The sequence below is a fragment of the Mugil cephalus genome, chromosome 17 (genome assembly GCF_022458985.1).
Source record: "Mugil cephalus isolate CIBA_MC_2020 chromosome 17, CIBA_Mcephalus_1.1, whole genome shotgun sequence".
Taxonomy (NCBI): domain Eukaryota; kingdom Metazoa; phylum Chordata; class Actinopteri; order Mugiliformes; family Mugilidae; genus Mugil; species Mugil cephalus.
Genome location: NC_061786.1, coordinates 17,644,632 through 17,670,297, shown reverse-complemented (window position 1 = coordinate 17,670,297; position 25,666 = coordinate 17,644,632). Strand labels below are relative to the sequence as shown.

The 25,666-nt window shown below is 44.1% G+C and overlaps 1 protein-coding gene across 2 annotated transcripts; it reads right to left on the bottom strand.

Moving 5' to 3' along the window:
- Window positions 1-12,034: 12,034 nt before the first annotated feature.
- Window positions 12,035-24,129, bottom strand: tmem229b (transmembrane protein 229B). 2 transcript variants are annotated; one of them, XM_047611711.1, is made up of 3 exons: window positions 23,838-24,129; window positions 23,191-23,318; window positions 12,035-15,298 (listed from the first exon to the last, which is right to left on the bottom strand). In XM_047611711.1, exon 3 carries the CDS (start codon window positions 15,241-15,243, stop codon window positions 14,647-14,649), a length of 597 nt encoding a protein of 198 aa, XP_047467667.1. In that variant the 5' UTR covers window positions 15,244-15,298; window positions 23,191-23,318; window positions 23,838-24,129; the 3' UTR covers window positions 12,035-14,646. The 2 variants fall into 2 exon arrangements, with proteins under 2 accessions (XP_047467667.1, XP_047467666.1); XM_047611710.1 differs by lacking the exon at window positions 23,191-23,318 and having other exon boundaries at window positions 23,838-24,125.
- Between the last annotated feature and the right edge of the window lie 1,537 nt (window positions 24,130-25,666).

The following is a 25,666-nucleotide window of genomic DNA, read 5'->3' as shown; positions in this document are numbered from 1 at the left end:
TGCACAAACTATAGTAATGCAGGAGTCTTTTCCCACAGACTGACAACAGGGACGTGTGTCGCTGCTGAGCTCATGAATCGATTGCGATTAACAAGGGTCCGATTTGGACTGATTTAAAGTGGGGCTGTCAAAATTAGCTCGTTAACGTGGATTCATCAATCGTCATGATTAGTATGATGAAAACCCATTAACAATTAACCCATCTGCAGCGCAGATTGATGTATTATAGGCAGCAGAACCAACGGATAAAGACGAACAGGACGTGGGAGTAAAAAAAAAAACATAAAGTATTATGCACACTCTGCAGGAAGATTACAAAAACACATTTGCACGAAGCATACGTTAGCCGGTGATTCTGCTAGCACTGAGGCTAACGCGTCGCTGGCTTACAAATATCTGGCCACTCCTGCAAACACTGTTCCATGTGAGAGACTGTTCTCACCTGGAGGCAACATATAGTTTGAAATTTGAAAGAAAGATGTTTGTCTAACCACAAGTACGTTAGCAATTAGGGATGTCTGATATTGACTTTTTGCCGATATCCGACAGCCGATATTGTCAAAATGTCCGATTCCCGATATCAACCGATATGGTATAATGATATATGCAGGCGTTTTTTTTTTTTTTTTTTGGCCCATACTAATTTTAGGTAGCAAAGTAGCCTGTTAGCCACACTAGCTACACTCTGTTGTTGCTTTGGTTTCCGGGTGCAGTTTGATAAGGTCATCAATCGTGCGCCAGTAAATGTCTCAGGAACCCACAAGCAGCGGGAGTGCGCAGCAGCATAACCCGGGCATTATGTTATCTGTTTTCATTATCGGTGGTAAAACTGATAACGATATGAACAGATATTACAAAAATAGGCTAATATTATCGGTTGGCCGATATTATCGAACATCCCTATTAGCAATGGTAAAAAACTGTAGGAGCCGTCTGGTTCAACCAATCTGAAGGCCAACACAGGTTCAGTTGTTTAAAAATACTGATTCATCAATTAATCAATTCATTATTTAATCCAAAAATGGAAAGATAATGTGAAAAATTATCTATATCTGAAATTTTCTTTGTTTTTTAAGTATATATTTCGAGCACCTTCGAGGCCACATGAGTGACATTTCTGAACATTTTTCTACTCACAGAGGTTTCAGGTTACAGTCGTTAAAAAAACAAGTTCTCGTATTTGTTTAAATCTGCATGCTACCTCAAACCAGTTACTACAGATGCAACCCGAGGAGTTGCGTGACGTCCGCGTTTTCCGATTCCTTGACTCTGAACACTCCCCGTTTCGGGCCTTTTTACAAGGACACCTGAGCTGTGACCTCGGCCATTTGTCATAATTACACCTGACGTTGGAAACTTCCCCCCGTCACGCCGAGAGCGGCTCCCATCGAGCGACTCGCGCGGCGGTCACCTGCTAGCAATCACTCATCCACCTTCTCCTATTCCACGAAACGAGCGCTTTTTAAGCGCGCGGTGCCCGAGTCCCGGCCCACAGAGGGGCCATTCTATCGCCAGATGCTGGCGTGCAAAGCCGCGGCCGACGACTGTTTTCGTAATGACAAGAGAGATTTGTAGAAAGGGGGAGAGCTGTTGTGGAGAGTAGACATGATGTAAAATAACTTAACTGCTTCATAAAATGCAACGGGGGGGTTGTGGGGGTGCGTGAGGAGGAAGGAGAAGCTCCCATGAGGGGATCGGGCGAGCTGAGGGCCACAGTCGGACTACACAAACCAGGCGGAGCTCAGCGCCAAAGTCAACATGAGCGAACGGAGCAGATGCTGTTTTTGTTGCTGCCAAATTACGCTTCTTTTCTTTTCTTTTTTTTTTTTGGGTTACTTGACCCCTCGTTGGCCGGCGGGTGTACGTGTCCTACCCCCTGTTTTGCACTCACAGGCAGCGTAATGGTATTAATTAATAAAGTACGCTAAAATGTAAAGTTGATTTATTATATAGACGAGGCGCGAATCACTGGCAAATAAATCATCGTGATTGTGGTCGTATTTAATGGCATTTAATTGCTGACAATTTTACGCACACACCCTTTAAATTGAACTGCTGAGTGCAATAAAACGATTCCAAATAGTCGATAAAATGATAAATGTTATGATTTTGGGGATTAAAATAAAGGATTATCTGACTCCGACCGCTTCAGGATCCTATGGGAAGTTTATTACTTAAGGAATTAAGCGGAGTTAGGAGACGCACGTCGAGCGGAGCCGCCTGCCCTCGTGATGAACATTTACACAGACAGCTCAGCCGTGGCCCGGTGCCAGCGCCGGCACAAGCTCTTTCCCCTCCACATCTCCGCGGCTGTGAGAGGGAGGAACGGGCCCGGGCTGCAGAGCTCACAGGTGGCTCTCTCCGCAGAGTTCAGCGGGTCGCCCGCAGCTTAAAAACCTGCACCTTGGAAACTTCAGCCGTCAGTCCGCACATCAAAGCGTTGCTCTATAAATAAACGCTGACTGTGCCCCCCCCCCCCCCCTTCTGCTGCTGCTTCGCCAGCCTGAGAGGGGGCGATGATGGGGGGAACCGGGCTGAGCTGAGGAAGGGGAGAAAAAAAAAAAAAAACCTGACCCGGGCCGGAAATGGCTCTGTTTTTCTTTGACTCTCGCATGGGGGCTTTTTCTGAACGGAGCGAATGGTTGAAAAAACAAGAGCTATGAATGTCCAGCGTATTTCATAATCAGACGTCATACTCGAGCGCACCTGCGAAAACAGCGGGCCCGCACTGTAGCCTCCTGTAGACGGGCCCTCGAAGCCCCCGGGCCGTTTACACAGCGCGTACTGTATGTACCGTATTTGGGCTAATGCACGTTTATGTGTAAAACTAAAGTTTCAACGCGGAGCTGGGGAAATTAAAGGAAAGTAGTTCATCTGGTCCGGAGCTGCGCATGCACCCATCAGCCACATCATTATGACCACTGACGGGAGAAGTAAATAACACTGACCATCTTGTGAAAACTCTGCTGGGAAACCTTTTTTGGACCTAGCATTCGTGTGGATGCGACTTAGACATGTAGCACACACCTAGACCACACCAGACATCCCCACCCCCAAAAACAATATAGCACAAATTTAAATTTCTTTAAATACACATTAACAGGAATCCAACATATCTGGAGAAATTCAGAGACACAGTGTAAGGAGACCTACACAGTATTAGGAATATTAGGTCATAATGTTATGCCTGATTGGTGCATATAAACCCAATAAAAGTAGGAGCTAAAGTTAAGTCAGTGTTTGTCTCCTGGTTTTGGTGAGAATATAATAGTGTTAGATATAACTCAGCATTAAGCCTCCAACCTCGATCTAAAACGTAGCAAAGCTTAAAGCTGAAGAATCTCGACCTCCTCTGCTGCGTCTACGCCGACCTCCACAGCTGTAGCAACACCACCCCGGCATGAACAGCTCCCCATCAGGTGATGCCCACACCTGGGCAAAAAAGAACAACAGTCTGCTCGGCCGGTATGTATGCAGGCAGCGAGCCAGGAGGGAAGAGCAAACAGAGACCCAAACGTAACAGCCCAGACGCACACTGAGCCACAGCCCCGGTCGCTCCAGCCCTAATGGCATCCTGGAGCTCCTCGGCCGCCGCCGCCGCCACCGCCAGCGGCTTGGAAGCTCCGCGTGGAAAACACAAACACTTCCCTCTACAGGCGAGTCATTCTCCCGCAGCTGGAAAACATGACGGGCGGATCATTATGAACGGCGATGCTTATGTAAGGAAGACCTGCAGCTCAGCTCTGGGGGGGGATGAGTAACACTGTTAAGATTGTTATCTCCGCTCGTTTGAATGATAAAATGTTATGTGCACACGAGTGAGCGCCGCCGCAGCTGTAATTAGTGTAAACAGACAGGTGATGTGCCGTCAGAGCCGTTAAATACAGTTAAGTCAGAAAAATGGAGACGGCAGTTTGCTTGCGCTTGAACTTAATTTGTTTGCAGTGCTATTAAAAGACCTTCTTCACACACACACGCACACACGCGGAGAGAGACGAGAATGAGCGGGAAGATTGTGAACTCTCTCACACTCTTAGTTACGCTCCATTCAGACGTAGCACCAACCAGTTTTTAAACAGATTTTATCAGCACGTGTCCGCAGCACGTACACGTAGCATGTTCAGCCTTCTACTTCTGCATTTTAACACTTTCAAATCAACCCGGAGAAATGTCATAAGTGAAAACAAAAATCTGCCGGTGGTTCGATAGTGGCTTTATTTCCCAGCCATTCATTTTTCATTCATTCATTCATTTATTTCCTGCTGCTTATCCGAGGTCTGGCTGCCGTGGCAACGGGCCAAGAGAGAAACCCCGGACGTCCCACTCCCCAGCAGCACGTTCTTCCCAGGGAATCCCGAGGCGTTCCCAGGCCAGAGGAGATATATAATCTCTCCAGTGAGTTCTGGGTCTGCTCCAGGGCCTCCTCCAGGGCAGCCGTGCCTGGTAAACATCCAAAAGGAAGCAGCGAGGGGACATCCAAACGAGATGCCCCGAACCACCTCCCTTTCAACGCAAAGGAGCGACGATTCAGCTCCGAGCTCCCCCTCGATGTCCGGAAACGTCTTGACAAATATGAGCTCTTCACCCTTAGAAATAGATCTACAAACTCAAGTCAAGTCTCTCTTGTTATTATTTAAACTCACAAATTATTGGGGCAACACGGTAACTTAATACGTGGCCTATTTATTATCATTCATTTCATTCATCACTTTGGTTATTCTTGTTTTGATTTATCCATTATTTCGTTTGTTAACAGTGACAAGGACAAAATATTTTGAAAGGCTGTCATCGCTTAATGAACAGACGTGACTTGCGATGCCTTTCCGGTGATCACTGGAGGAGTGGTTGTGTGTTTTGTTTCCGAATGAATGAGGCCCATAAGAAAGGGCATCGGGTGACGAGGTGGTTTCTTCAATGGGGCCATGACACATCGTGTTTTCACGGCGCTAAAGGTCACGAGCGGCCGACACCAAAATGTCATACGATCAAATGCAATACTTTGGTATATTTTGAGCTCGTGACCGGACCACTAAGGGTGATGTTAACACCAGGTCTGAACGGGGTCAGCGGGGTTCTTGCTCCGGGAACTACGAACGTCTGAAGCAACCGACACAGGGCATGTTGAAATATTTCACTGGAACAACTGGACGCTACGCCAAGATTTCCACACACACGGCTTTTAGAACGCAACTACTCCAGAATAGGAGGCCTCCAGAGACCTTAGCAGCATCAGCGGGCGGTTCAAACGAAATCGTAGGTGTCAAGCGAAGTTCATGTTTGGTGGGGGAAAAAGCCGCGATTAAGCGCGTAGCCATGCGTAACGGAGCCAACCTCTCCAGTTGAATCCCATCAAAACCGAACTAGGATGACGTTAGAACGTGCTCAGCGCGAGGATCCCCACTTCAAAGCGGGGAGCAGTGGACGGACCCGGCCTGCTCTGCAGTGTGGCGTCTGTTTGAAGCTTAGCGGGGCCGCGTTAAGACGCAACGTAGGCCGGGGCCCTCGGTCCAGGAGGCCCCGAGGGGAAGCTGGCATCGGTCATGTTGGACAAACAACAATCTGCGATCAGCGCTCTGAAGCCCGGACCCCGTAAAAGGCCAAATGGAAACGAAGCTGCGCTTGAGATTAAGCGGGGATGACACATGTGCACACGTAAAAAGATGTAGACACCAGAGTCCTCTGAAGGAAAAAGGAGGATAGATGTTGAATGAATGTGTGCACCCAGGAGTAGTTCATGCTCCTCCTACAGCTATGTCCTTGGACCGCGAGCAGCAGCATTATTTTTAATAACTGCTCTTACATTCTCCCTCGCCAGCAGCGATTACCATAATTCACATTCAGCTGCATACCTGGGGAGCAGAGCTGCTGTTAATAGTTCCTGACACCTCGAACAGAGAAACAACACATATTCTCATACCCTTCATCTAAACGTATGGCAAAAATAGGCCATTTAAACTTCTTCTTTTAAAGTACTAATAGTAAAAGTCTATTAGAAAGTACTATTATACATTTATGTATGAAAGTAGAACAAGTGTTGTGGCTAGTAGAGGTTGAGCTACTTTAGATACAGTTAAATACAGTCTGTTAAGTCGAGTACTTCCCCACCAGTGGTGGATTAAGTATTCAGGAGTAGAATAGTAGAAATACAGCAGTATACTGTTGTCTCTTTATCCAAAGAGACTGAACATAATCAAAAGAAGTCAAGCAGGTGCAGCTATTGCTTATTTTTGCCCAACCATAAAACAAACACCACTAAATGGGCCGGCTAAAAAAAAACGAACAAAAGGAGAGAGGCGACCCAGACCGACCCACAAAAGGTCGGTCTGGGTCGCTAACAAGAAACTGAACCGCAAAGAGAAAAATGCCAGACGAATCAAGAACAACTTTTGTCACCGAGACAGTTGACCTTTGCAAACCAAATTCAATTCATCCCGGTGCCAGTTTTGAAAAAAATTCCACCCAATCCAGTGTCAAATGATTTGTCTTATATTGCTGAGTTCAGAGCTTAACTACTACTATATGTGTTCTATATTAAACTAGTTTATAAATATATATCATTATTATCATTTTGCATTCAACAGCAAGCCATTCAAATAATACACAGCTTCAAATATTACTTTTTTTTATTTAAATAAAAGTCTCCTATACACAGTAGGCCCCGCCCCTATCGCTACCGTACCAATCACAACACTGCAAATATATATTAATTATATAATAACTATATAAATATTAATGTGTGTTTAAAGAAATCTAAAATTGTGGTTAAAAATTAAATAAATATAAAAAATGTCTAATCAAACAACGATTTTGCGACCCCCCTGCTGTACCTCCGCGGACCCCCTCGGGGTCCCGGACCCCCTGTTGAAGACCTATGGCTTAGTTTGTCGCTGGCCTGGTTGTTGACGGTCCGTTTTTTAATTGGCTGAGTTAGAGCTAAAAACGTGTTTCGCAAAGTCACAATGACCTTTGACCTCTGAACATCAAAACGACGTTGAAGGAAATCCGTCAGAGCGTTCCAGAGAAACCACATTCATAAAAGATTTAACACAAAAAGTCAACGAAACGGCTGTCACCAGGCCAGTTAAAGACCCTGATTGAAAATGTTAGCCAAGTCAAATTATAAAAGCGTTGTTTTCTACACTAATATGTTTTAAACTCCACGTGTCTCACTTTGAAAGGCAAACAGTTATAATATCTGCATAAAATAAACAGCACTCAATAAACAGGAAAGTCGTATTTGAGTAGCTGTTCTTAATCTCTCCCCCTTTCTCTTCTCAACTCGAGGACTTGGTCTCTTACAAACAGTGACAATATAAATGTGAGGTTATTGATGGGAGATTAAAGACTGATTCATGACTTCCTTGTAATTATTGATTTTCTTGTTAGAATAAATAATGTAATTTATTTGGCGCTTGGACTATTTTTTCTTTTTTTACTATTCCAGACGTTCAAAGGTGAAATCCCCAACACTCAAGAACATCCTGTCTGTTTTGGATGAAAGGATTATAAAGACAAAAGATTGGAAAACGCTAGTTAAATCATTAACGGCGCATTTTTGTTTTATAGGATTATTGCCAGTCTTTGATGTGGAAAAACAACAAAGTGGAGGCAAAATGTGCTTCAAAACATAATGGGACCAAACTCCTCAGGGGTTGTCGTAACACAGCTGCAAACATTTGCCTATTATCTGATAATACTAAAATACAGAAAGTTGTGATTTGATTATTTATGGCGCAAACTGTGTTAAGTTTGAATATGGAAAACAGTTTGCACAAAAATGGGTTGGGCAGTGGAACATTTCTGCTCCTTGGCAGGTTCTCCTTTGACCTCAGGCCTAGATCCGTTGTGCTTGAACGCAGCCTAGTTATGAAAGCACTTCTCACCAGAGCGCCACACTGATACGTTGCGTAAATCGGATCGCCTGCACATGGGAAGGGCTTTGTAGCCGTGCAGTTGTTTTTGTTGTATATCTCTTCCAACTCCTCCGAATCAGTGTTTTAAAACACACACACAGTAATAATATTCCTCGACTAAGTGTCTGGTAATGCCACTTTATCTCAGGTAGTTAAGCGTGATAGCTCCTCCTTAGCACACTTCCATTTTCAAACAATTACCCGTGAAATAGAATACATGTAAATCAGCGTGGGAAAGCACTGTTCCGTCTCGTTATGCAAAGCCTTCGCAGGAGATAAGCTGCAACCGTTAACAGAACGGCAGGTTTCTAGAGCGCTACAGATGGCCACAGGTTCAAACTGTCAGCTCCGAATATGCATAAACCCGGCGCCTGCTGCGGCTTTACGCAGGAGCCCTGCCAGATATCGAGTGTAATTTTATTAACCGGCAGGCTGAGAGACTGGAATACTATCCCAATTACGGGTGCCTTTCATTCAGTAACTATCAGAGGCTCTGCTGAAGCCCATCTCCACGACTCCGAGTGTCTCATTTCACAGGTCTCGAGACAGGAAACGGATCATAAGTCACCTAGTTTTAAGAGTTACCTCAGGGAACACACCTGGAAAGGAGGAAGGGTTGCTTTCTGAGTGCTGATAACAAACAAATCAGTACGGCTCCGATGTAATTAAATCCAGGCAGACGGCACAGTTTAGACAGTAATCTGCATTTTGCATGCAAATATTAAAAATACACGTTGACGTCTGTTTATTTCTAAGAAAATAAAAACGAGAACTGTTGTATCATGCATTCACAGTTTCTGCAGCTTAGCTTGGTGTTATGTATTCATATACACACTACCAGTTCCTCATGGAAATGAATGAGAAGGTGTGCCCAAACCTTTGACTGGTAGTGTAAATGTATGAACAAATGTATAAGCTAATTATTGACCGGCGATCAAAGATGTCATAATAAGGGCGTGATGGCATATAAAGTCTGTTATCGGGATCAGCAGGAAATGTCTAAATGCTAAGCAATCTAAAATGCTTACAGTGTCAACAGTGTCAACCTTATTAAACGTCTTAGCCGACATCTGCTAATGTTTGCTAAGACCCTCATGAAGACCTTTGCTCTAGGCACAATGAATGAATGTTGGTCCATTTTATAGTTATCCAATCTGAATCAACCTACTGTATAATATACTGTATATTTTTATTTACTTCAAACTAAATATAAGCAATTAAGACCCATGCAGATGAATATTTAGAAGCTATATAATTTAAAGAATCAGTCTGTTATAGCCGCCTTCCTCCAACGTCAAACTCCACACATGCATTATTATACACAGAGGAGGTCAAACATCCAAATGACGATGTAAGGCCGATTTAACTTTATCCCTCCTATACATATGCGGCGTATATCACATGCGGTTTATGCTGCTTGGCTTGAGGTTAGCCTAGAAATGAATCATCCATACTGGAAAAAAAGGGCCGGCCAAAAGTTTGACTGAGCGGGGTTAACTTGCTCAACAACTTGTTTGATGCTCCGTAGCCATTTCTGCAGATTTATTTGACATCTTTAGGACAGTGGGAAGATGGAGAGTAGGGCACGGCGAGAGGAAGAAGCGATTCACAAGCCGTTCTCCATCTCCTGCTGGTCCGGGCCCTGACTGCAGCGACTGCCAAGTAAACTACACGGGAGGAAAATGTGACTAGAAAAGGCCTTAGTTTTCCAGCGGGATCTCAGCAAAAAGACCCGGCGCTCTGTCCAAAGCTGTGAAGGCATGAATCTGTTTCAGCAAAAGGCCTGACGCATTCCCTCATTCACACGTCAAACAAGTTTCCCCTCAATGGAGGGCTCCTCTTTCACTGGCTCCGATTCGGTGGAAATGCAAATGTTAAGGGCTTTTCTCGATTTGATGGAACTATTCATTTTGTCAGCTCCTCGCCGCCGACCAAACCTCGCCGTCCGAAACCCGCACTTCCACCCCGTGCGCCCTTAGTGACGCTCGGCAAATGCACCGTGACGCCGACGCTCGCGCCACTCGCTCCCCAATGCCGACCGATTCAGCTGTCCAGCAGACTTAAAAATCATCCTTTCACGTATGCAGACACGCAAGTGAACAGGTTTCTGAAGTAAAACGTTTATGGACGTAATTTAGACGCTTTAAATGCTTCCTCACGAGTTTCCCCTCAACATACGGCCTAGTCAATCAATGTACGTGCACTTGACAATATTCACACACCTGTCCCTCAACTTTTAATTGACTGCCTGTTGAGCAAACTCTTCACCTGACACGGAGAACAATGAAGTCACACAAGAAAAGCCCGATGAAACTTAACCCTCGACACACTCGCAAAACAGGCCTTAGAATCTGCCTCCGGGGGGGGGAAGGACGCTTGTCATCCGCGGCGCACAGATTACAGGTTTACGAATCTCCATATTTGGAGTGCGAGCGACTTGATTGGAGGAGGCGCCATGAAGCCACATGCTGACACGGCCAAATGAGGCAGAGCCACAGCGGCTTAGTGCCATTAGCGCAGCGCAGTGTGTCAATGGAAACGCCCTCGCGCAGGTTAAGAATGGCAGCGCTCTTGTGGAAGGACCACGGCCCCCGCAGGGGACTCACGCCAAGCTAGAAGATTTGACAAGACACGTTAATGACCCAGATTCTCAGTACCTGCTGCAAGGTGTGGTAGCAAATGAGGGTGGAGATGGATTCTTTTCCCCCCCTGACGTGTCCCTTTTTAAAGGAAATAGAAATCTGGAAGTTACAGGCCGCCATAAACAGGTTATTGCGCTGGGTTCATAAAATCTTACAACCGTGCAGTGTAAAAAAGGTGACAATCTTTGTCCTGCTACTTAGAAAGCAGACTCATATAACCAGCCTACTCGACAAACTGCATCTGTAAATGCAGACTGATGACTCAGGATCATCCTGGGTCCACAAGCTACAGGAGCAAAACTGGTTTGTCTTTGCTGGTCAGACAGAGCCATCGTGTGGTCGGATTGATGTACTGCAGTTTAGGGCAGGAGCTGAAAATAATGTTTTTTCTGCCAATAAACTAAGTGCAGAACTACAGTACCAGTACAAGTTATTGATTACTGATTATCTATCTGAACAGTGTTAAAATATTTCCATTAAATCGATCGTCACTGCTACCTAAGTACGCAGCCATCCTTAGTTTGCTCCAAACAGAAATATTTCATAAACATTTAGATGCTACTTTCTAAAACAATTAATCCCCAAGAGGATGAATCCTATTGATTTTAAGAGTCGCTCTAGTTTTCCACATATACTTGACATTATAAGTTAATATTTACATTTTAAATTTAATATCCACTGGACGTAGTACTGTTTTAATGTTTTATTCTGAGCATATTAGCATGCTAAAGCTAACATTTAGCTACGTTTCAAGCTCGGTTTCTATACTAACGGCTGACTCGAGCGTTCGAATCAGCCGTTAGTATAGAAGCCGTTAGCACTCGTTAATAATAAATGACACTTTTCATTACACTATTAGCCACTGCTACTTGGCTAACCATGACATCATCATATAGCTCGTTAACGTTAGAAGTTTAGCCAGTGTTAGCTAACATTATGTGGCTAGTGTTAGCTAAAAGTAGCACTGTGGCTAATGTAGTCGCTCATGTACATTAGCAAAGCTAACTATTATCGCTCTCTATATGTCGGCATCATCGCTAATTAATTAATCATCATGTTAGGAGGAAGGTAGGTAATTTAAAAATACTCACTCACAATGTCTGAATTAATCCCCGAAAACACTCCATACTCGCTGAACAATAACGAGAATTACAGATGCGAACTATTGACTAGACATAAAACGAAACAGGAAATGATTTTTTCTGATAAATTAAATCATACATTTTATTATTCGCGTCAAATTATGTAATCTCTTGCGATTCATTAACATATTTTCCCCATACGATAACATTCAAATGTGGCAAATGTTATTTAATATTAAAAATAATGTTGATGAATAGGAGTCTAAATCATATTTAAAATAGTTGACTGTAATGAAAGTTAAACAAACAAAACATGAGTTTTTTTTCGACCAAGAGAATGGATTTTGTACAAAGAAACCATCAAAAAGAGTTAATAACAGGCAGAAATAAAAACACATTTTATGATTAAATAAAGACATTTAATCCCAAAGACTGATAAATTAAACACAAACATAATCAAAGTGAATGATATACAGTACAGTCATTTCACTAAAAACCTGTACATTTTCATTTTTAAAAAAAACAACAACAAATATTACAGTACATTGGGGCTAATCATCAGCAGGATAAAATCTGTTCGGAGGAGATACTTCTGGACATGCACGCGCAAGGTAAAAATACCAGAGAATCATTTCAGGTTTAACATACTTTACATGCACATACACAGACAGAGACCTTCGTCTCCGTTCAACACGCTCACCTAACACTCCTCCACTTACATATTGCAGAGAATACATTTAGTTTTGCATGTGATTTATTCGATCGAAGCGGAGAGGAATTGGATAAGGATGCATATCAGTGCTCTTGATGTAGTTTAGAGGAAGTCTGTTGCCTTTAAGCCGTGTGGTTCGTGTATAAAATAAGAATAATTAAAATTAAAATGTGATAGGTCTAAAAAGGTCAGCTGGTTTATCTTTGTAAATTTGTGTACTTCATATTTTTTGAGGTTTTAAGATAATTCACTAGGTGGCAGCATTTCCTCTGTGATGTTGGACGTCCCTGTGCCATCCACCCTCTGGACACACACAGGGACACATTGAAGGGGAAGGTTGCACATTTAGTTAGTCCAGCAGTGTTGTGCAAAGATGAATTTGGGTCCATATCTATAAAATCCATCTAGTGACAGCAAAGAATGCTAAGATTGCCTCAACAATACACGTTTGTCCTGCAGAATACCTTCAAAGTACATTTTCAATCCTGCGGTACCCAGGAATCAATGTAAAGAGTCCATCCCTTTTTACGCTTGCATCCATTGATTCAGGCTTGCAACTTGATCTCTAAACCCCCAGAGTAGAAAGAGTCTCAGGATGCGGTTCCCTGTAGATCCCGTTTAGCCTGCATGTCACCTGCTCGGAGTACCAGGCGTCTGGATGCTGCCGCGCAAGACACGAGTGCTGTCAGTTTATATTTGAACCCAGAAATTCAGACCCGTTTCTGTTTGTTTTGAGGACTAGCTCGTAAGTAATCCGTCTTACATAATGTCACACGTAATACCACAGGTAGAAACAAGCAGCAGATTTCATTTTTTTTTGCTGAAACATGGTGGCTCCTTCAGTAAATTTATATAATCATAATGTATATTTCATCACCTTCGCTTCATATACGTGTCAAAACAAACACAAGGGGGAGAAAGTCGAAGCGAAGGAAACCCTACCGAGCAACAACCTTTTGAAAATATGCTCCGGGGGACAACATGTGCCTTGTGAACGTTTCCGGAAATGTATATTCAAGTCAAAAACCCCAGATATGCCAGCCCTGGTTATTTCCCATTCAGTTGTAACTCATAAAAAGATTGCAGGTTTAAAAGAATACGAAAGGAAACGTAAACTGTGTGATTTGACAGGAACGACCACCGACTTTCTAGGGTGACCTTAGGAAATCTGAGGCGACATTAAAGCACAAAAATGGACATGCAGACGTTGAGCGATGAGAGGGTTTCTTGAACGACTGCAAAAAAAAAAAAAGGAAAATGACCAAGCAGTCCGTTCTCTTCACGCTGATGGCCACACTCATAATCATGACCATCAACAGAAAGGCATCCCTGCTATTATGTGAAATGGGCTGCATGTTTTCATTTAGCTGGCGCACAAACACACGGAGATTATGGGGAAGCTGCCATGCAAGGCCATGAGCCGCTGGCTGGGAGCAGTTCGGGGTTCAATGTCTCGCTCGAGGACACGTCGACATGCTGACAAAACAAGAAAAACCGCCATCGACCCCGACAACTGGCAGCTGGAACCTCCTGAGCTACTTGTCGGTCTGCACACAGACTCTAGCGTCAACGGGACACACAGTGTGGCTGCTGAATGAGCTCCGTAAAAATGGATATTATATTGGAAGACGATTTTTTCTCATGCATTTTTTTTTTTTTCTAGGCATTGTGGGTATTCACTAAAACATTCTCCACGACGTAAGCCGACACGTTGCTTCTGGGTGGACGGGCTGATTTTTCGAGAGCCTTTTCGTAGCTACAGTACTACAGTACTTTGAATAATATTAAAGGACAATATGTACATTTTAAAAAGGACAATTCACAACTGCAGCTACTTTTTATTTAGATTTCTATGCAGCAAGCATTCTGCTTTTTTTCTTTTTATTTTTTTTTGTTTTCAGACTGATGTGCACTTGAAAAGCAGAAATACTGTACTTGTTCCAGGACAATAACATTAGATTCTGGGACAGGAGAGATTGAAAGTGTGTTCCTGATCTCCTTAAGGTCAAGCCCACATGGAAATGGGTGAGTTATGAGATGCAGTAAACACAGCAGCATGGAGTTACTGTGTCCACGTGTTAACGGTAGAGGACACAGTGAGTGATTTGGGCGTTCGAAGACCCAGGTTAGGCGTTTGTTCTGTTCTGATACACCTCTGCACACCAGCCCAGTGTAAATAGCTGTCTGCCTCCTCCCCGTACACTTCTAAGGGGGGAGGACTGCTTATGGAAAGTGGCTGAGGACTGAGGAGTGATTGGGCTGGTTTCAGATTCTGTCCGTCTGCGTTTTTTCTCGATTCATTCAACTTTAAGGTATCCATTAGCATTATTTTCCAACCCTCTGCTTCTCTCTCTTCTCCGCCCAGCTCCCAAAGTTCCTCCGGCCTCTCCTCCGCCTCCAGCGTCCGACCGGTGGTTCGACCAGCCGTCCTCCGGGCCCTCGTGGAAGCGCAGCCGCAGCGTCTTGCGGATGACCAGGCGCTCCACGATGAAGGAGGCGCAGAACCAGGGCACGGCGTACTCGGCCGTGATCAGCCCCATGAAGTTGTAGCGGAACTCGGAGTAGTCCCAGGGGCAGGCGTTGAACTGGCGCAGCAGCAGCCCCGTGCCGAACTCCCACAGGTACGTCCACAGCGTGTAGATGATGCAGCGCAGCAGCACGGGGCAGCGGCCGCGCAGCTTCAGGTACATCCGCTCCACGATGAGGATGCAGGTGCCGTAGATGAAGAGCGCCCACACGCTGGTCACGCCGGGGAACTTCCAGTTGCAGTTGACCACAAACTCCCAGGCGGCGGTGAACATGACCTCGCAGAAGTAGCCGTGGATGGCGTAGAGGTACCAGCGCGACAGGGCCGTCAGAGGGACGGGAGCCTCCGTGGTTTCCAAGGTGACCATCCTTCCTCCTCTCACTTTCACTCAAGCTTATTATAGGTAATGATAAGTTGCAGGTCTGGAGGGAAAGCAGAGAAAGAGACGTAAGAAACTTATACTATTTGCCAATAAATATTTCGATTTTCAGGAAATATATTATAAAAGAGGAAAAAATATACATATAATATACAAGTTTTAGAAAACCAAATTCACTCTAAGAGATAACAAGGACAAATTTAACAAAGTTTGGATGCCTTTTCTGACTCATTTCAACAACATTACTGATATCACCAACTAAATACTAATCGAATAAACTAAACCAAACGGAAACTTATTTATCAAAACCGCACAGGTCTTTTTGTCTGCGCTGCCGAATATAAACTCTGTCTGAACAGATGGTGTTCAGACAGTATCAAAAACTCCCTCGACACGTTCTTGTAGATGCTGGCTGACTAGAGGTTCAAGCTGTTAAGACAGAAATTGTGCATTATACTCTTGGTGACAAAAATCAATGTCTTCTTGGAGAGAACGATACTCAGTCATCTATTTATTTGTGGCCCTTACAGATAAGAGCAGACAGCAAGTCTTAAGGTACAGACACACCAAACCCCTTAAGAAGCAAACAGAGTCTATATCACCCACGTCTGGATCACAAGTGTTCTGTGCCTGCGGGACAGGAAATAACTGTTCATACCAGCAGGTGGCAGCAGTCTGTACCTGTCATTCAAAAGGGAAAATCAGAAGAGGGAACAATTAGCGGTGAGACCAGGATGATAGGAAGAGATCCCTCTGCTGATCAGCAGGACAGACTACAAACACTAGAGCCAAAGACGCTCATCGATGGCCTGACTCCATCAAACGGTCGATACAGCTTTGTGTGTCACAGCCTTTAAGAACCAGCTGAGAAAGAAGTGCTGTTTGTTGAGGGACCCACAGCGTGAAACTTCACCGTTTTTTCTCTTAGTTAAGTGTCACCACACCAGGCTGGACATAAATCTTTGGGATTATAACTCCACTGACATCTGAAAGATTAAATCTGAGACCAGAGGGCTGCGGAGCACTTAAACTCTGCGGCATTCCCTCAGTCGAGGCTATTTACTGACTGTGGGGGGTTCTTATGTAACGTATAGCTTTATCATCTGACTGCCTACATCATGCGCTCCTATTTTAAATCCTGCAGCTTGACACATGCACAGAGGCTTTGGTATCAGGTATCAGAAGGCCCACGCAGGGTCAAATCCCTCCTCCATTTATCCCACCACATGTCCAATAAGAAAACAGCTTCGGTAAAGAGCATCATGCCGACGGGTTCAAAGACCACACAGGTCACAAGGCCGCCGAGTATATATCTTCTACTATATAACACCTCCAGAGGAAACTGTGTCAGGACAGCAGCTATTATACACCGGATCATAGCCGTGCTGTAAAATACGAGCTCAGAGAGGTTAGGAGGACAAAAGCTTGTTTGAAGAACAAAAGCTGATTTTTTTTTTTTGGCTCGTTTTGTCTTCAAAGGCTGGCCGGGGCCCAGACTGAGTCCATGGGGATTAGCACATTTCTCCCAAACAAGGAACAAGGGTTTCATGTGAGGAACTGGGCCAAAGCGATGGACCAGCTGACCTCCCTAAACCCCTCATACCATCTTTTCACTGGCTCCCTGGGAAACTCTCTCCACCTTCATCCGTCCAAATGGGACCGGGTCAATCAGTATTTTTTTAATCTTGAGAGCTTTAATCCGAACTGGACGGGGGATGACGCAGAAGATGCGATTACTGTTACACTTTTATGAGAAAATGAATTTGTTAATCAAGAGAACGGGATTACGTTACAGCTTCTTAAGCCAGTCTACCAGTTTCCATCCGTTTCTACTCTCTGTGCTAAGTTAACATGTTGAGAGTTGCACCGATCTTCCCAGCTGACTCTCAAATGTCTTAACACAATGAAACCATACCTGTAAACCAACAGCTAAATAATATTTGTTCTGGATCAAAGCACCAAAGCCGTGATGGATCCAAGCGTTCCGTTCCCCCCAGTCTGTTTCCCGCCTGGCGTTTCCACCCCGCCCTCCTCCTCCCCCTCCATCACCATCTCTCACCCGAGCATCACATGCCTCCATTCTCTCCGCACACTATTTTTTTCTTTCTTTCACAGTTCAATTCCCCCTTCTCTCTTTCTCCTCCGCCGCCTGCACAGGCGCCACTTGTTCTGCACCCACACGTCCACGAAGCTGCTAATGATGAAAAATCTGGACGGCGCTGTTTGGCCGTCTCACGCTCAGCCTCCTCCTGCCAAAAGCCGCGTTAGATACACTCAGGGGTGGAAGACGAGGTTTGAGATGAGCTGCTGCTGTGGTGCAAACAAACCCTAATGTGTTTCGCTCCGTCTGTAATCTCGTTGGATGCTACCCCCTTTTATTTCTGGTATAAAGCACGAGGACAACAAATTATTATTTTAGAAGAAGTGGTGCCAGGTCACACTGTACCGAGTTTAGATACCAAGAACTAATACCAAACTGCGAGAATTTACAAAACGTGAGCAGCTTCCTTCTCTCTGGTCTCTTTTTACTTCTGCTTTAACTAATGTGCAATATCCATTAACGTGGGCCTCATTTATCTCGCTATACATCTTCAGTAGCTTTATATTTATATATATATTGTGCTTTAAGACCTGGATACACACTGTGAACACAGGTCAGATTAAAATTAATGACTGTTTAAACACATATATTCATGTTTAAACCGTAAGAGAGGAAGCGGGTTTCAACAGTTTTGTGACCGCATTCATTTTTTCTGATAAAGTGAACATGAGGAACTGGAAACCAAAGGGCAACATCCTCTTTGCCACAGTGATAAATAAGTTTAAGATGTGACATTAGAGCACAACTGAACCGACATGAAACCATTCATTTAGCCTCCACGTGAAGTAGAAGCCTCTGATCATTATGAATTCACTCGGGTTGAGGTCCGTGTAAACACACCGAGTGTTGCTTGCTTGACCTTTTTTTGTGCTGCTCACTCTTTGCCTCTTTTGCCCACTTTTAGGCAGACAGTGGGGGTCTCACAGACGACCGGGAGAGAGATATCGGTGATGACACATGCAAAGGTCCCGGGGTTGGACTCAAACAGGTTTCTGTGATAAGACTGTCAGCATCTTAAAACCCTGAGCTGACAGTACACCCCGGCTTAACCTTTAGATGTGTGTGTTGAGGCTCGTCTATTGACTTGTTGCCTCAGCGTGACACAGCTCGCGCACCGGGTGCCGTTTGATTCTGCCGTCGCTGCAGCTATCGTAGGATGCAGGATGCGGCCCGCCGGCCCGCCACCCGGCCGGCTCTCTCGTCGGGCCCAAGCATCGATCGGCGAGGCTCCTGCCAGCGCCCGCTGCGACGACGACCCGCTTCGGCCAGCGCGCTCTATTGAACCCCCGCTACGGGACATCACAGTTTGATGGTGATCAGAATGGCAGATGTGGCAGAGCTGCCCGCTTTGTAAACCTCAGGATGACCGCACGATGTGAGCGTGTAGGATGTCTCTGAACCGAGAGGTGGGGGGAGGGAGGGGGAGGGAGTCCAACCGCAGAGAGGCAGGGGTCTGTCTGAGACACCAACAGTGTCTTTTCAATGAAACAAAAGGTGAAGAGCAAGAAGGATGAGTTTCTCAATGGCCGAAACCAGGTAAAGAAAAAAAAAAGAAAGGAAAAGCAGGAAGGACACACACGGATGCAGTGGAATAAAAACAAACGGAGAAGTGACGTCAATGTGGCGACAGCGCGCTGACAGCTGTGATCTCTGATGCCGTGATTATACCAGAAACCATAGCGAACTCGCAGCGCAACATTAATCCCCATTCGTGCTCGGTGACTCGGTGACTCCGGCTGTGGCACAGATCCCGGGCCTGCGCAGCCTGTTAGAAGGTCACTTTGGGAGGCTGCGGTGTAGCGTAAAGAAACCAGCAGCATCCGATGCAGCTAAGTGCCGGTGACCAAGGTGACCCGGCCGCTGCTGCAGCTCCAGTGATGCAAACAACGCCACCGAGAAAACACATATATAGTGTAGATTTAAACCTAATATCTCCATTCTCTACTATGAAATAAACACTATAGCAATAGAGAGAGGATTAGCCACTGATCCCACAATTATAAAGTCATTCATAAAAGAAGGAAATCCAAACATTCCCACATATGACTTGATTGATGAGCCAAATAATTCCACTCTCGCTTCTCCCGACCTGGAGAAGCCGCTAAATTGCCGTGACCTCTACAGTCGGCACTAACCGATCAACCGGATCAAATTCGCCGCGTGATGAGCAGGTGATTGAGTGAGAGGTGCAAATCGAGCAAGGTGGCAAGAAAAAAAGGAGGGATGAGGTAGCACAAAATAAATGGATTCTCATCAATTGCAAAGACAGTTTAATTACCACGAAGCAGCAAGCTGGCACTCGCCAGAAACAGCAACACATCCACCCTCTCCACCTGTCTACGGGATAATAGGAGCTGTAACGGAAAATAGGGAAATATCCTTGAAAGGAAATAGCGACGTTATCGAGAGAAATCTAAGAGGACAAAAAAGGTCCAACGTTTGCTAGCAACACGGAAAATGCACAAGTAGTAAATGTATCCAATCAAATATCATTTTGCTCCGGTAGAAAACCCCACCCATCTTCACACAACTACACCAAACTGTTAGCCGGTCAGCAGCAAACACAGAGATATGTCAAACTGGGACATGTGTGTTTGAATATCATGTGGCAACCACTTTATTTACATTTCTCTTGAATGTGACCGAGGTGAATTTTATTGGATTTATTCACGTGTGGGTGAGGAAGGTGTGGGTGAAGGTAAACAGCTCCTTCTTGTCAGCACTCCCTATATCAGGTGTGTTTTGTTTTTGTTTTGTTTTTGTTTTTTTTTGCAATCCATTTGAATGTCAGAGGTTTGATTTCAAATCTCTTTCATAACCAAGGCCTTCAATGACATCACACGGAAACATTGTGTGCACACTAAATATCTTTGCTATCTTACATCAGTATCGGTGTCTTTGCTTTAAAAACAAACACACCAAAAAAAATTATTTACCTAATGATGACAGAACCCATTAACGATGTGACAAATCCTTAAAGGCACAGCTGCCAGGAGAGGACAAGATCCAACAATACATTTTCGTTTTAGTGTAGCTGGAATAAATGCTGCATTTCATGATGCTTCTCAGCAAGTAGATAACCACCTATCCTGTTTCCCTAACCGCATTCTCAGCACACACACCCCCCCCCCAGATCGGGAGCACCCCCCTCAAGGCATGTAAAGCATCTGAGTATCACAAAGAAGCAGAGCTCCCGATAGAGCTGGAGAGATGCCATAAGAGCTGAGACTAAAAGCCTGGGCGCAGCGCAGCCAACAGAGGCTCATATAACTTTATAGTGGGCATCCTTTCTATAGCTGCAAGGTGAAAGCCTGAACAAAACAAGGAGAGCGTTGGGGGAGGAGGGCTTTACATAAACAGAGTGGTGGGCTCCGAGGAGTTCAATCCAAAAAGACGGCATCGATTTGGAACGAGTAAAACCTGAGGTCATCGAAAGGCTTTCAACTTTTTGTTTCTAATGTAGATGCAGATGCATATTTTAAAACTTTTCATCACTCTTCCGGCTATTTGGAGGCACGTCACATTTAAATTTAATACTTTTCTGACCTTATTTTAACACTCAGGCCTGTTTAAGTGACTCACTCTCCTCGTCTGGGCACTGTACTTGCATCACAAATAAGTCTTTCAAGGTTGTCTCGACAGCCTATTGCTTTAGGAAGTTGAACCGCTACATCTGGAGGAGCCACTAGAAACGATAACAAGAAGAAATAACATGAAAAGTATCTGCCGCTAAACCTCACAATGAACGACGGCAAATTAGCAACTGAGTATTTTAATATGAAGGAATTTCTCGTTTCAAATTTCAGAATACAGAGATACAGGGTATCATTGTTGCGCAATATGCAATTATATATAGACCCCTTCATGGCCTATGTCACAGTGACGTGATGATGTCACAGCGTTAACTGGAGGCAAAACAGAGGGAAGCTTGAACACTGTCACTGTCAACTGGGAAAATGTTGTCTTGCTGTATTTTGGGGGACAAAAACACTAACTTTAAGTTTTATCACATACCAGCCACTGCCAGTCGTAGACGAATTTGGTTTTAACGCAATTAAAAGAAAGGATTGGAGTGAGACAATCATCAACAACTCTCTGTTTGCAGCGCTCATTTGATATCAATCTAAGATAAATATCTAATACATCATCATGTTCAGCCTAGATAACGTTATGGGTTGGACTAAATTGTGACTGAAATAGCATTAATCAGTACTTGATAAATGATAACGCTAATCGCGTGTGAGTTGTGTGTTTTAGGGATGTCCAAGCAGAAGTTGTATTTACAACGTTACCCGCCACATCGGTTCCACGTACTTCTTGTAATATCTTTGTTGGAGAGGCTTCACTTGATAAAGACGGACCAGACTTCGTCCTCTCCGTGTCCTCATTTGGTCAAACTGTCCGTCCAGTGAGTGAGCGTAGAGGTCAGTGAATGTAGAGCCATCAGTCAGCGACAACTTTTTTAAAATAACACTCACGGCCTCGGGGAGAGGCTGTGTTCTTATATTCTCTAAAATCTGCGTTTTCCTCCTCCATTCTTGCCAAAACAGTCCGTTTGATATATGCTAACCTCTGTTTACAAGCTACAGTGTTTCAGATTTTTTGCCTCCAGCTAAGCTCCGCCCCTCTAAAAAAAAAAGCTGCGATGGGGTCTATAGCACTACAGTATTATTTATATTATAGTATAAATTGCAATATATACTATACTATGAATCTATAAATTATTATACTATGATTTAGACCATGTTTAAGTTGTTTAAGGCTGAAGTATGACATGAACATAACTAAAGTGGCTAAACAACAGCAGGCTCTTTAACCTTTACATTATCCAGACTTAATGTTACAGCGAGGAGTGTGTTTGGTCACATGTGCTGCAACACCCCCCCCGACGCTCATTACAGCTCTGGAGCGCTTTGCAGTTTAATGAAAGACCTTAAGATGCAGGAGCTTAGCCCTCTGTCCTCGATAGCACGTGGGTCATGCCATGTAGATTAGAAATCTTGGAGCAGCTGAAGAGAAAGCAGGAGATTTACGGACGTGGTCATCACGGTGCCACGGAGGGCAATGCCTCTAATGGAGGGATGCATGCGGACGTTAATCTCCTATCAGACAAAGAAGCTTTATAATCACTCACTGACGATGCATAATTGATGCTCGCTGCCGAGGGGGGGTTTAGCACTGGATGGTCACCTGCTTTGGATTTGTTTTATTAACCAAAAATCGAATGGACCAATGTTACAATCATACATTTTTGATAAAAATGTGGCTACAAAAAGAACTGTTATTTTTTTCTTTAATTTGTGTTTTTTTCTGTGCATCTTATTCTTGCATAGTAAGGAAATAAAGTTTTATCATTTTTGCGAGGGGAATTTTCTCTCACTCAATCATGATCAAGTTTGTGTAGAAAATGAGACGTGAACACTTAAAAATAAAGCAAGCAAACCACCTCTACCACTGCAATATTTGAGATTTAACGTCCACACAGCGGAACAACAATGTCATTCTTTAACAGCAGTGTTTCTAGTAAGAGGTCATTTTGAGATTCCTCGCTGTGAGGTTTATAAATAGGATCAAACTGTCAATACAGTAAGGCTGAGGGAGGATAAAAGCAACAGAGGCAGCAGGGATTATCTTCCCCAAAATGATAGTGAACCGCAGGCCTGGTGTGGAATAAATCGATGAGGGGGTTTGTCTTTCTCTTTTTTTGGAAATCCAAACCTCCCCCCAATGTTGCACCATTTTTTCCTGCATCCACAAATGTGACCATGTTGCAGGAGTGGAGTCATGACGGGAACGAGCCGGCGCACAGGATAAACTCCACGGGTTGTAATTACGCTAGATGGCCAAAGTCATCTCGTTTCGTCCCTGGGAGCTGGGGAGCCAGTGCGCAGGCCCGGCTGCTTGGGACTCCGCTGCAGCATCACGCCTCCTTCCTACTGAGCAGTGCGGTGATCCTTTAACACTAAAAAAAAAAAAAAAGACTCGCAACGATAAATCTCACCTGAAATTCACCGCAGGAGACTTGACAACACTTTTTAAATCCCCCCACGGGGCGCACGTTTATCCACGTATAGGCTGCTGCCGCCACGGTGCAGCTTGCATCGCCTCTTATCCATATTTTAACAGGTGTAACAGCCCGACTGTGCACAAAACATGCCGGATAAAGACAAATGCAGCCGGCGTTAACACAAAATGTGCAGCTATGTTGTTTTTCTAGTAAATATATGTATAAATAACATTATGCTGAATTTGGGACACGGTCAAACAACTGCCAACTCGCAGGGAAACGCTCATCGAGGAAAACAGGACGACAAAAACAAGAAATAAATTCACAAAAGCTGCAAAATTCATTACTGAAAAGACGAGTAATGATACACGCTGCTGTCACGTATGCAGTCGTTCTTTCTGACACTTTGGCTACACGTCGCTGTGGGCTCCAGCAAAAACCGACGCGAATCATCCTCACTTTTTAGTTTTTTACCTTCGCACGGAGCTCAGCTCACAGGCCGGACGATCAGACGCATCTCCCGGGGACGTTGTCCAGCACGTCTCGGTGGCCTGTCAGTCGTCCGCCGCTTCTCCTTCACACCGTGTCTGCTCTCCCGATTGGAAATTGACACATTTTTACTTCACTGCAGCAGCAGCAGCAGCAGCGGCACCGGCGGCACATGCTCAGAGAGACTCTCGCAGCTCTTGCATCTTTGGTTAACTGTTTGTTCCCCGTGGCTCCGGGTTGTGCAGACCTCCACACTCCGCATCGTAGTGGTGGGCGGATCGATCCAAAGTGTCGATAGTATCGATACCACACTGGCATCGGATCGATACGTATGTGATGTTTCGATACTTAAGTTGCTCCTCTCCCTCCTTTTGCTGTTATTTCACATCAGAATTTTTTTTTTATTTTTTATGTATTAGGCTATTTTTTGGCCTTGTTATATATTATTATATTTATATCGTTGATCTTGTTATAGTTTTTATTTTCTCGTAGATAAAATTATCTTTAGTTGTTTGCAATTTTCGTCCTGTGTTTTGTGATCATAATCATGAAAACTAATTAAAACCAAAATCATTCAAATTTCGATACTGATGATGTGTTCTCAGTTATCCAGGTCATGGTAATCCAAAAGGTGTTGAATAAGGGCAATGGGACTTGTAGAATTTCTCGAAGATGTAGCTTCTTCAGTTCTGATGATGATGATGATGATATTGGTGATGGTGTAATGCTCTACATGAAAGTAGCTGCTTTAGTGAGTTTTTTGTAAGTTATGTTGAATTATTAGATTCTACGAGTTTCCTTCAGCTCGATATATGTATCTATGACAGAAGTTTGTTTATCTTGTTTCTCTTGCTCTTCTTTTCCCTCTATATTCTCTGTTTATACTCGGCTGGCCTTCTGCAGATGGGTCCCTCCATATGAGCTGGGTTCTGCTCAAGGTTTCTTCCTGTTAAAAGTGAGTTTTTCTTTGCCACCGTCATCCTCGGGCTTACTCAGGAGGTTTTAGGCCGGTTTTTGTAAAGCGTCTTGAAATAATTTGTATTGTTACTGGCGCTATATAAATAAAATTGAAGGGAATTGAATTGAACTGTATCGATATCGGAATCTGCAATACTGTCCCTGTGTTTACTTGATATCGGATCGATACCAAATTACATTTTGCAGTATCGCCCACCCCTACTGTGTAGCCCAGCGCAGTAGTATAAAGTACCTATAACTTTAATTTACTTACTGACATACTTAGTCCGGTGAAGGTCAGCGAGTTCGTGTGGAAATGCACGGTTTACTGGTTCTATGTCCCAACAACATGTAGTCATAAACAAATATAACTTCTCCCATAAAGGAATAAATCAACATATGGAGAAAAAAAAACCTACCTGGCCATCATGCTAAGTTAAACTAGCTAGCATGACTTCTAAAGATGGAAAAAAGCCATAAAAGTTCCCAAATTAACTTAACCCTTGTTAATTTAGTTCAAACCTTGATATACCTTCATATAGGTTGTAAAATTGGGAAAGAACCTGTAGCAATAGCATTTATTTACTGTGTTGCTAAGCAACAACGTTTTCTTTGGCTTTAGCTAACTGCTAAGCTAACCAAAAGGCCTACAAGATTCACACAGTTTTTCTTCTTGAAAACCTGAGACAAAACGTCCCCGATTTCTGGGAACAGTCCCCGTTTTGGATGAGCTGTCCCCCAGCTAACTTGTCTATCATCTAGCTAGCCCAAGCTAAAGTCCTAGCTTGCTGTGTTTTCTAAATTAAAGTGTAAAAATATCAATGAACTCTTCAATTCATTTGATCCTCCGCATAATA